Source organism: Myotis myotis, unplaced genomic scaffold, assembly GCF_014108235.1.
Source record: "Myotis myotis isolate mMyoMyo1 unplaced genomic scaffold, mMyoMyo1.p scaffold_m19_p_20, whole genome shotgun sequence".
Taxonomy (NCBI): domain Eukaryota; kingdom Metazoa; phylum Chordata; class Mammalia; order Chiroptera; family Vespertilionidae; genus Myotis; species Myotis myotis.
In genome coordinates, this window is record NW_023416325.1 from 13,231,027 (window position 1) to 13,242,896 (window position 11,870).

Sequence of the window (11,870 nt, forward strand, 5' to 3'; positions counted from 1 at the left end):
CCAGTCAAGGGCATGTGCCGTGGTTGCGGGCACATCCCCAGTAGGGGTGTGCAGAAGGCAGCTGATCGATGTTTCTAACTCTCTATCCTCCCTTCCTCTCTGTAAAAAATCAATAAAACATTTTTTTTAAAAGTAATCAGTTTAATTCACATGAACAAACTAAAGGCACACCATATGATTATTTCAGTATGTGCAAAAAAAAAAAAAAACCCTGGACAAAATTCAATATCCATTCATAATAAAAACTCCAATAAACATAGGAGGAACCTTCTCAATCTGGCAATGGTCGTCTAAGAAAACAGCTAACATCTGGATGAAATACTTACGGAATAATGAAAAACTAAAGGCGTTCCCCCTTCAGGAGCAAGACAACGGTACTTGTCACCACTTCCAGTCTGCATTGTGCGGAGTGCTGGGCATTAATGCCAGCAGTAGTTAAGATTGGAAAAGAGAATTGTATTGGCTTCAGACAATAAAATTGCCTATAGAATCCCAAGGAATGTACAGAAAAGACCAAAGAATGATAAGGAAATTCAGCAATATCACAGTGAATATACAAAAGTCAGTTGTGCCCCAGCTGGTTTGGCTCAGTGGATAGACCGTTGGCCTGCAGACTGCAGGGTCCCAGGTTCGATTCCTAGTCAAGGGCACATGCCTGGGTTGGGGGCTCCATCCTCAGTAGGGGCATGCAGGAGGCAGCTGATCAATGATTCTCTCTCATCACTGATACTTCTCTCTCTCTCCCTCTTCCTTCCTCTCTGAAATCAATAAAAATATTTTTTAAAAGTCAGTTATATTTCTGTACGCTAGCAATGAACAGTTGAAAGATGAACTTTTAAAAATCCATACCGTTTTTTAATAGCATCCAAGAAATATCAAATACCGGTGTGTGGGGGGGTAAATGTAAAAATGTACAAGATCTCTACATTAAAAAATACAAACTTTGCTGAGGGAATTTTTTTTTAAAGGAGCAACATTGTGTTAGAGGATTGGAAGACATAATTATCCACAAATTCAGTATAATCAAAATCCCAGACTGACAAGCTCAGTCAAAAATGTGTATGAGAAAATGCAAAAGATCCTCACAACAAACCCTATGAGTCCCGATGTATGAATAGGAAAACAAAATATTTACACCAACTAAAATATTTCAAGTATAAGAATGTCTTTATGACTTACAGGCAAGAATGGATTTTTTTTAGGACACCCTGCACAATTCTTAAATTTGATAAAATTTGAAAATTTGATACACAGGAATGTCATAAACAAATTTAAGCCAAAAAAAAAAAACCCCAAAAAACTAGGGAGTCCAAATCAACAAGAAAGCAATTGTTTAAAGGCCATAGCAAAAACACTTGTGTGTCCGTACAAGGAGATACAAGGCACAATTTCACTACCAAAGAAAAACCAGAAATAAAATCAGAGCAGTGTTTTATCAGACAAGATGAAACGAAGGGTCGTCATTTCCTGAACAAAAAGAGCGAAGTGGCGAACACGGACACAGAAGCGGACTCCAGGGAGGACCGCCCGGCTGCCCTGCCTCTCAGAGAACCCGCCCGGAGAGGGATGCGAACCACCCCCCGCGGCCGCCGCCGGGGATGAGAATAACCACCCCCCCAGCAGCCGGGGATGCCAATCACCACACCACCACCCCTCACCACCCACCCCCCTTACCCCCCCCCGCCCCCGCCGCCGGGGATGCGAACAACCACCACCACCCACCCCCCTCACCCCCCCCCCCGCCCCCGCAGCCGGGGACGCGAATAACCACCCCCCGCCGCCGGGGATGCGAATAACCACCCCCCCCACCCCCCGCCCCCGCCGCCGGGGATGCGAACAACCACCACCCCCCCACCACCACCTTCACCCCCCCCCGCCCCCGCAGCCGGGGATGCCAATCACCACCACCACCACCCACCCCCCTCACCCCCGCCCCCGGCCCCGCAGCCGGGGATGCGAATAACCACCCCCCCCCCCCCCCCGCCGCCGGGGATGCGACCACCCGCCGCCGCCGGGCGAGGAAACAGACGTCCACAGAGACCAACCTGCCAGCTCCCTCCCGGGTCCGCCGCCGCCCCAGGCTCGCTCACTGGGGGGACGAGGCGGGTAAGAAGATACAGACCAACTTCCTGCGGGCCCCACACAGCAGCCTGCGCTGTTGGAAAAGGGTCTTCCCGCGGGGCGCCCGGAGGCCCAGGGAGTGAGCGCCGAGAGGGGGCGCCCTGCCCAAGCTGGAGGCCCTGGTCCGGGGACCCCCCGGTGCCGCGGGCGCCGGAACGGCCTCTCCAGCCCCAAGGTCCACCTGGAAGGCCCCGCGCCCAGAGGACGGGGTGCTGGAGCCGGCGCCGGGCCCCGAGCAGCTCAGGATCCACCCCCGGGGTCTCTCCCAGGGCTCCCCCCGACACCCAAAAACCACACGGGAGACAGGTGAGGTGACCACGGCCGACGTGATGGGTCCTAGGCGGGCAGCAGCCCGCGCGCGCGCAGCTCGAGCAGCGGCGACAGCGTGTAGCGCAGGCGGCGGAAGGCGGTGTCCGAGCCGAGGCGCGGCAGCAGGCGGCGGAGGGCCGCGGGGTTGACCAGCACCAGGTAGAGCAGCGGCAGCGCCAGGAAGCCGAGCGGCAGCAGCAGCAGCATCTGCAGCGCGCTCAGCGCCCACAGCCTGCGGGCCGGACCGACGGCGCGTGACGGACCCACCGGCCGTGGCCCCCCGGGGACTTGCCGGGGCCGGGCCCGAGCCCCGCGCTCCCCCGCCCGCCCCGCGACTCACCGGACGCCCGCACCGCCGAACAGGCGCTTCTCCTGCGGGAAGAGGAGCGGCGTCCAGCTCTACGCCCGCCGCGGGGGAGCAGCGAGGCATCTCACCGGAGGTGGGAGTCGCGGGGACGCGCGAGCGGGGGTCCCCGTGGGGGCGGGTTCAAGAAGCGGCTCGTGGGGAGGCGGCCCACGTGGGAGGCGGCCCCCGGAGGTGTGAGGAGGAGCCCCATTGGAGCGGACCTGTCAGGGCGGGTCCTCATGGGGAGGCGGCCCCGGTGGGTGTGAGGAGGAGCCCCATTGGAGCGGACCTGTCAGGGCGGGCCCCCGTGGAGAGGCGGGTCCTCATGGGGAGGCGGACCCCGTGGGTGTAGGTATCCCGGTGGGGCTGGCCGTCTCCCCCCCCCGCCCCCCCCCCGCCCGGGTGCACGCTCACACACTCGGCCTTGGCCACCTCCTCCATGAGGGACCCCGCGCAGTCCTGCACCCGGCGAGGCTGGGAGTTGTAGCTGCGGAACAGGCGTCGAGATGGGCGATGCGCCCCGGCCCCAGTCGCCCCGCCACACCCGACAGGCCCAGCCCCTTACAGTTCCTTGCTGCCTCGCGAGGCATCCAGCGCAGCCGCCGCCTCCATCACCTTCCCCTGCAGCTCCTGGGGGTGACCGGGAGTGAGGCCTCAGGACTGGGTGTGGCGTCGGTGGAGGGGGGGGCGGGAGGCGGGGGGGGGGGCGGGAGGCGGGCCGCCGCTCTGGGGGGAGAGGAGGCGGCGGTGGAGTCAGGCTGGTGGCTCTTAGGGCAGAGGGGCACCTGCAGGACCCCGCTCTGCTCCTGGAAGCTGGCCCACGCCTCCTCGGTCCGCTGTGCGCCCTGGGATGCGAGGAGCCTCGATTAGATTGGGGGGTCGGGGGCGGAGTGGGGAGCACACCCACCCTCTCCACTTTCCGGCGCCAGTCCAGCCTCCGCCCACGCGCAAAGCCGCCCCGCCCCTTCAGGCCCGACTCCGCCCTCACCTGCCGCAGGCCCTCCGCCTGCATCGCGTGCTTGGCCTCCAGTAACTCCAATTGTTTCTTCCGTCGAATACACGGAACGTCAGGAGCCTCCGGCCGCGCGTCAGGGCCGCGTCCCGGGCCCCCAGGACTCCCCACCCCCGCTCCCAGGTGGCCGTGGCCCCGCCCACGCCGCCGCTCCTGCCGTCGGGGCCCCGCCGCACCTGCAACGCTAGCAGCTGGGTGCCGAGCTGCTGCTGCTCTTGCTGCTGACTCTGCTGCTCCCCTCCGTAGTAAAACAGCTGCGGGGGGAGCTCTGTGAGGGCGGGGCTCGCAGGCTGGGGGTCGGGGTGGGATATCCTGGGAGGCGGGGACGGGGCTGAAATGGGAGCGGGAACTAGAGCGGGACTCCCTGGGGGAAGCAAGAATGGCGTTTCCGGATGTACCTGACTTGACAGCTCTTCCCACTGCTCCTGCAGCTGCCGATTGTGCTGCTCCTGCGGAGATGGAGGCGATCGGAGCCGCTCCCAAGTCCAGCCCTCGCCGCCTTCCCTGCGCTCTCCACGGCCCCGCCCCACCCGCGGCCCGTCCTCTCCAAGGGCTCCGCCCCATCAGGGCCCCACTCTCCCCGGAGGCACTGCCCCATGCAGGAGCCTGTCCGCACCAGGTCCTGCTTGCGCTGCTCCGCAGCCTCCAGCAGTCCGCGCGCCCGCTCCGCACGCTCCCGCGCTGCCTCGCGCGCCTCCCCGCCCAGGGCACCCGCCGCCTGGCTTTGCCTCCGCTGCAGGCTGAGAGGGAGAACAGACGGTGCTGCCGCGGGAGACGGCGGACGCTCCGGCTCCCGCGGCCCAGGGGACCCAGCCGTTGATGGGGCCGACGAAGCCCACGTCCCGGGCGCCGGACTCCACCCTCCCCTTCGTGGGTCCCCTGAGTAGAACGCCCCGGTCCCGACGGCCTAGAGCAGAGGTTCGGGCCGGGCGGGGCAGAATAACTGAGGGGCCGGCCGGACGCGCTGCGAAGCCCCGAGTGCTACCGGCCGCATGACCGACGGCCGCACACCCGCCCCGCGGGCCGGGGCCGCGCTCCCCGCGCACCTGCGCTCGCGCTCGCGCAGATCCTGCAGGCGTCCAGTGAGGCTCTCGCTCTCGGCCTCGAGCCCGCGCACCAGCTCCTCCAGCTCCTGCTTCCTCAGGCGCCCGTCGCGGTTGTCCTTCTGCAGCTGCAGTAACAGCTCCTGCGTCTCGGCCATGGCTCCCCGGGCTCTGCCCGCCGCCGCCGCTGCCGCCTGTCTCGCGGACCAGCAGCCCGCGCGCGCGTCACAATGGGCGGCAGGGGCTGCCCAGACGCAGGTCCCTTTGGGGAGGAAGATTCCCAGAGATTTTCCCTCCTCTCTCATGGGCCAACTGGGGCACTCACTCATTCCCAAGGCAGCCCCCAGTAAGTGGGAATGGAACCAAGAGGAAGGTATGGGAGGCCGAGGTGGGTGGGTGGGGTCTCACCGTTGACAGATGGTGCTGGGAAAACTAGCTCATGATAAAGAGAGAAATAAATAAAAGTGCGTCTCAAAAAAAAAAAAAAAAGCGCGTCTCTACTTCGCGTTCTATATAAAAAGTAACCCTAGAATGATCAGAGACTTAAGTGGAGAAGGAAGGCTTGAGACTTTGGTGTGGGAAACATTTCCTTAACCAAGACACAGCAAGCACAATCTCTGGAGAGAAAGTTGATGGACTCAATTATATCAAATTTGTGGATTTCTGCTGATCTAAAGATCCCTGGTGACAGCAATGCTCTGTCCTGTTTGGAAGTTGAGTACCTGAGTGTAGACATGGGCCCAAACTCATCCCACTCTGGCCGGGGAGCTCAGTTGGTGAGAGTGTCCTCCAGGTATGCCAAGGTTGTGGGTTCAATCCCTGGTCAGGGCACATACAAGAATCAACCATGAAGTCATAAATAAGTGGAACAAGAAATCGATGTTTCTCTCTCCCCAGGCACATGCTTCTATGAACAACTGCAATCCTTATATTCTCTAGAACGTGGCACTTGGGTCCTCCGTTTACGGTTGTTGAGTGTCCATACATCAGCCGGACGTCTGCTCTCATTCAAGGTCCCCCTGAATTTAATCCCTAACAGGTTGTAATATGGGCCACCCTCAGCAGGACAGCATTTTGGGGGGAAGGTGTGTGTTTGTTGCCTGGGGGGAATCAACCACATTTCTCTTCCAGATAAATTGTAGAGCTGTCTTGTCAAAATTTCCCAAGTATCTTTTGGGCCCTATATCAGGATTGCAAACAATCCCCTACATTCAGTCAGTCTATTAAAAGGGAAGAATGGCCCTAGGCGGTTTGGGTCAGTGGGTGGAGCGTTGGCCTGCAGACTGAAGGGTCCAGGGTTCGATTCTGGTCAAGGGCACATGCAGGAGGTGTGCAGGAGGCAGCTGATCAATGATTCTCTCTCATCATTGATGTTTCTCTCTCCCTTCCTCTCTGAAATCAGTAAAAATATATTTTTAAATAAATCAATAAGAATGGACACTTTCCACTCATCAATGATCTGCCCTGGGAAGAGCACTTCTGTCCAAACCTACAAGTCTTGTTTGAGTTTTTGTCATTTTCAAAAAAGTTCAGCACATTTATCAAGGTTTTGCCTGCGTAGTTTTTCTGTTACTATTATGCAAAGGCTCTTTCTTTAAAAGACAAGTCGTGACATACGTGTGCTATGGGTTGAGTTGTGTCCCCCTCCAAATTCATCTGTTGAAGCCCTAAGCCCCAGCACTTCAGAGTGGAAATAGGGCCATTGTAAGCATTGGTTAAGATGAAGTCCTATAGCAGTGGGTGGGCCCCGCACCCAGTGTGCCTGGAGTCCTTATAAAAAGGGGAGGGTGAACACAGAGACACAAGCAGGAAGAATGCTGAGTGAAGACGGAAGCTCTGCTGCCTCCCACCAAGGAACCACCAGGGCCAGGAGAGAGGCGGGGACAGGCCCAACAGGCCTGTGTGAGGCACTGAGTAGGTGTGGGCACTTCCTGTTGGCTGTCTAGCAGTGAAGTCCCTCTGGCTTGGGGACTTGCTTAAACTGTGGGGGCAACAGCAACAGTGGCAGTGGTACAGCCTTAGACCCCGTGCCTCAGTTTCTCTATCTGTAAAGTGGGGGGCTATTACTAGACCAGGGGTGGGCAAACTTTTTTACTCGAGGGCCACAATGGATTCTTAAACTGGACCGGAGGGCCGGAACAAAAGCATGGAGTGTTTGTGTGAACTAATATAAATTCAAAGTAAACATCATTACATAAAAGGGTACGGTCTTTTTTTTTTTTTTTTAGTTTTATTCATTTCAAACCGGCCGCGGGCCATAGTTTGCCCACGGCTGGCCTAGACTCTCCCTCATGAGGTTGAGGGAATCAATGAGGTCACATGGTTAAGGCTCTGAGCACTGAGCCCTGCACCACCTCGGCCTCGAGCCAGCCAGCTCCAGCACTAGGACTCCCACAGGGTGGCGGCTGAGCAATGGAAAGTAGCTGGTCCCCCTGTAAAACACTCATCTCATTAGTAATGTTTATATTGACTATACAGATTGAAATATTTTTAGTGTATTTGATCCAATTGAAGTTCCCTTTTTCTTTTCCATTTTCCTGTCGCTGCTGGAGAATATATGCTGACGAGGTTGGGTCTGTCAGTCCTTGGAGGGCGCAGTGCCTCCCATGCCCTGTGGTCACTTCTCTCTCCAGACCCAGCCCAAATGGTCTCTCGCCGTGTAGTGTCCCCAAGATCCCCACCACCCACATGGGGCAAGCATCATGACCTTGTTTTTATAGATGGGAAAACCCAGGTTCAGCAATGACAGTGGCAGCCCAGATGCCCTGACCCGCTAAGTTCAGGAGAGAAGCTGGAAGTAGTGTCTACTAGCCATATGGGCCATGGTACTGGCCGACCTCCAGGTAACTTTTCTGCAGCTGTGGAGGATGAGCTGTTGGGTGCTTCTGGGCATGCCTACAGGGCAGGGGTGTCCTCCAGGGCAATCCAACCCCTCCCACCCACACCCACCCTCCTATCTGCATACGGAAAATCTCTTCAGGGTAAAGCCAGGAGCTAATTATGTTGTTCTTAACCCAAGCTGCTTCCCCTCCGTGGCCTGGAGGTAGGGGGGGATGGGGCATGGGCCACAGTAGTCATGGAAACAAACCACCCTGGCCTTGGTGCCTCTGAACGCTGCCAGGAAGCAGCTGACTGGGGTCTGATTCCTGCAGCAGCCCTGCCTTTGCATCCCCAATTCCCACCGGAAGCACCTGCCTGTCTCCCCAATCAGCCTGTGTGGCCCAGGTCTGCCCCTTCAGGACTCAGGTTCAAAGTCCTCTCGGAGAGCCACCCTTCTCCCCCAGTCTCGGTCAGGCACAGTCTTTTCCCTGGGTGGCCATGTTGGCTTCCTAGGCATCCACTAGGGCAACACTGGTCTGACTCAGAGCAGAAGGGGGGACAGTGTTGGCTGAAGGACCATCCTGCATACCCTAGAGCAAGCATGTCAAACTCGTGGTCCACAGCCTCATGCCTCATGTACTCGGCCTGTGTCAGCCTTTGAGTTTGACATGCTTGCCCCTAGAGATTTCTTAATGTCTTGGTACTTTCAAAATTATACTCGATTATAAATGAATAGCCTAGGACAGTGGTCAGCAAACTCATTAGTCAACAGAGCCAAATATCAACAGTACGACGATTGAAATTTCTTTTGAGAGCCAAATTTTTTAAACTTAAACTATATAGGTAGGTACATTGTTATTAACTTAATTAGGGTATTCCTAAGGCTTAGGAAGAGCCACACTCAAGGGGCCAAAGAGCCGCATGTGGTTCGCGAGCAGCAGTTTGCCGACCACGGGCCTAGTACATGTAGATAGCATTTTCCTCAACATTTATGAATGTGAAGAATTTAACTAATTTATGAACTTATGAAAATGTTCAAACATATAGAAAAACAGAGATTTTTAGAAGTGAACCCCAGGAAAGCCAGCACCTAGATCAGCCGTGGGCAAACTACGGCCCATGGGCCAGATCCGGCCCGTTTGAAATGAATAAAACTAAAAAAAAAAGACCGTACCCTTTTATGTAATGATGTTTACTTTGAATTTATATTAGTTCACACAAACACTCCATCCATGCTTTTGTTCCGGCCCTCCGGTCCAGTTTAAGAACCCATTGTGGCCCTCGAGTCAAAAAGTTTGCCCACCCCTGACCTAGATCCACAGTTGTGGGTCCCCTGCTTCCTGGCACATCCACCCTGCTCTCCACTCCAAAGGCAGCTGTGGAGTCAGTCAGTCCATGCAAGCGACCCACTCCGCCCTAGTCTTTATGGCTCAATGCAGTAATTTCATGTTTATTGCACAGTCTTGTGAGAACATCTATATGATGCTAGGAGCTCAATAAATGTCTGTTGAGTAAGAAAAAGAACAATTATAAAATCTGTGTTTGAAACTTTTGTACAATAGAAAAAGATTTTTCACTATGACATATCCAATAATGAAGGTGCTTCCATGTAAGGAATTCTTTGATAAAAAGGGTTATGTGGCTTTAAGCAACAAAAACCCATGCACTTACAGAATAAAATAAAAATCTCAACTTGTTTTGCTCTCGGCATACAAAGTCCCCCAATGTTTGGTTCTGCCCACCTCCTAGCCCAGGGGTGGGCAAACTTTTTGACTCGAGGGCCACAATGGGTTCTTAAACTGGACCGGAGGGCAAGCGTACGGTCTTTTTTTCTTTTTTTTTAGTTTTATTCATTTCAAATGGGCAGGATCCGGCCCACGGGCCGTAGTTTGCCCACAGCTGTCCTAGCCTCTTGCCATTTCCCCCTACAACCAAAGTGAACTCCATTTTAATCCCCTAAGCAATCCAACTAATTTTATGTCCCAGTACTTTTCATACACTGATCTGTACACATGGAACAGCCTTCCCTTGAATCACTGCTCAGACATCACCTTCCCTGACCTTGGTCTTTGTGGTCCTGCTTGACCAATTTCTGCCATAGCTCTTGTTTGTTGTTGTTGTTGTTAATCCTCATCCGAGGATATATTTCCATTATTTTTAGGGAGAGTGTTAGAGGGGAAAAGACAGAAACATCGATTTGAGAGAAACACATCAATTGTGTTTCTCCCCAACCAGGGCCCAGGCAGGGGAGGAGCCTGCAACCAAGGTACGTGCCCTTGACCAGAATCGATCCCGGGCCCCTTTAGTCCACAGGCCGACGCTCTTCTCCACTGAGCCAAACCAGCTAGGGCGAGGGTCCGTTTTTCTATGAAAATCCAGTGACAGAGCAGTCACTTCTGAAGATCCAATGATGAGTTTTCTTATTTTCTCTTTTTTGTGTACCCGTGTTGCTTTTTAGGGTCATTTGTTGCTTTTATAATAAGGAAAGTAAATATTTGTAACTGGGAAAAGCACTGCAATATGTTGAGAAAGGTAGAAGCTACCCACAATGACAGCCTCCTGACACGGCCCCTACTCGCCCAGCAGACCGGGCTGCCCGTTCTGCTCTCAGCTCCCTATGCCAGGAGATGCCACGAGGACTCTCCAGAAGCCAGGTTCGCTTTGGGGAGAAGTGGAGGTGGCCCGACACCAAGGACTCCTCCCTTCCCTGCACTGGGATCTCTCCTCTGCTCACTGGGGGAGGAGGGCAGAAACCTATATTGCAGCATTGCTTCCTGTAGTCTCCGCCCCTCAGACAAACGGTCAATTCTAGGTTCTCTCGGCATCACCCGCTGGTGCCACTTAGCCAGGTAACCCTCCCTCTCCGTACCTGCCCATCTGAGGCACGATGTTCCCAGGAAGACTGTACACGCCATCTCAGCCTGAGGGACTGTTGTCCCCCAGTAAGCCCGTCAGTGGCCTCGCCCTGAAACAGCCTCCCCCTCAGGTGCACAGTACCTACAGGTCCCTGGGGTGGGGTGGGGAGCCGGCCCCCTCCCAGCTGGCTCCTTCCTCCTCCAGGCCCAAGGCTGTCCTATGCCAGTTGGCTGGAGAGCATGGATCCGGTGCCCAGTCACTCAAGCATAGGTCTCACACATGTCCACACATTCTCATTCAGATTCTGGAAAGACACATGTTACCTAACAGCCCCACAGAGGCAGGGACCACCCACAGTAACATTTGGCAGCACTGAGAACTTTTAATAATGTGCCCTGGCTTTTACCAAGTTCAGGGAGCCATTCAAAAGCTTCCTCTACTTCTGCTGTACAATTTAGAAAATGTCCCCATAGAAGGGCTATGGGAAACATTTCTTGACTTCTCATCATTGTTTTTCTCTCCCCTTCTCCCTTCCTCTCTCTGAAATTAATAAAAACCTTTTTACTTAAAAAAGAACCATTTGCCCTAACCGGTTTGGCTCAGTGGATAGAGCATCGGCCTGCAGACTGAAAGGTCCCAGGTTCGATTCCAGTCAAGGGCATGTACCTTGGTTGCGGGCACATCTCCAGTAGGGGGTGTGCAGAAGGCATCTGATTGATGTTTCTAACTGTCTATCCCTCTTCCTTCCTCTCTGTAAAAAAAAAAAAAAAAAAAAAAAAAAAATCAATATATTTAAAATAAATTAAATAAAAAAAATTAAAAATAAAAATGAACCATTTGATGATTTAAACTATGCTCAGGTGTTGCTTTGATAAAACATTTTTAAACAATTGAATGGCACTTACGTGACTTAGAGCAGCCATCCCCATGCTCTGCTGGAGGTCTGGAGTCCCGGGCTCACCTGCTGCGGCCCTGGGGCCACTGGGTTGCCTACAGTCCATAGTGCAGGGGTCTAAGCTCCTCACTGACCTCCTAGCTCCAGCCCTACTCCTCTGCCTTCATCTTCACTCATCCTGGGATTCTCGCCCTGGTGGCTGGGAGAACAGTCCCCCAAGGAATCTGATTTACTGGCCTTGCCCCCGGAGATTATTCTCTTTTCCTCCCCCACCCCCCTTTGACCCCAAGGCCAAGCAGGAAACAACAGGAAGGAGAGAGAACATCAGAGCTGCTGCCCCGCCCCAGCCAGACATCGCAGCTCCAACAGGTGGTCCCGGGGATGAGCCATTCACCCATCCAGGACACCAGGTCCACACGCCAACCTACATATCCACTGCCTCCTAACTTGCCTCGGCCAACTGAGGCC

At 54.9% G+C, this 11,870-nt stretch overlaps 1 protein-coding gene across 1 annotated transcript; it reads right to left on the bottom strand.

Annotated features, from left to right (window-relative positions):
• Positions 1-2,000: 2,000 nt before the first annotated feature.
• On the bottom strand, positions 2,001-5,195 carry TMEM191C (transmembrane protein 191C). The gene is given in 12 exon segments (XM_036354012.1): positions 2,001-2,662; positions 2,771-2,802; positions 3,191-3,263; positions 3,342-3,406; positions 3,562-3,621; positions 3,765-3,821; positions 3,965-4,042; positions 4,187-4,237; positions 4,405-4,528; positions 4,835-5,052; positions 5,055-5,099; positions 5,101-5,195. Coding segments are annotated over 12 exon segments (1,068 nt in total). The 5' UTR covers positions 5,161-5,195; the 3' UTR covers positions 2,001-2,457.
• Positions 5,196-11,870: the final 6,675 nt, after the last annotated feature.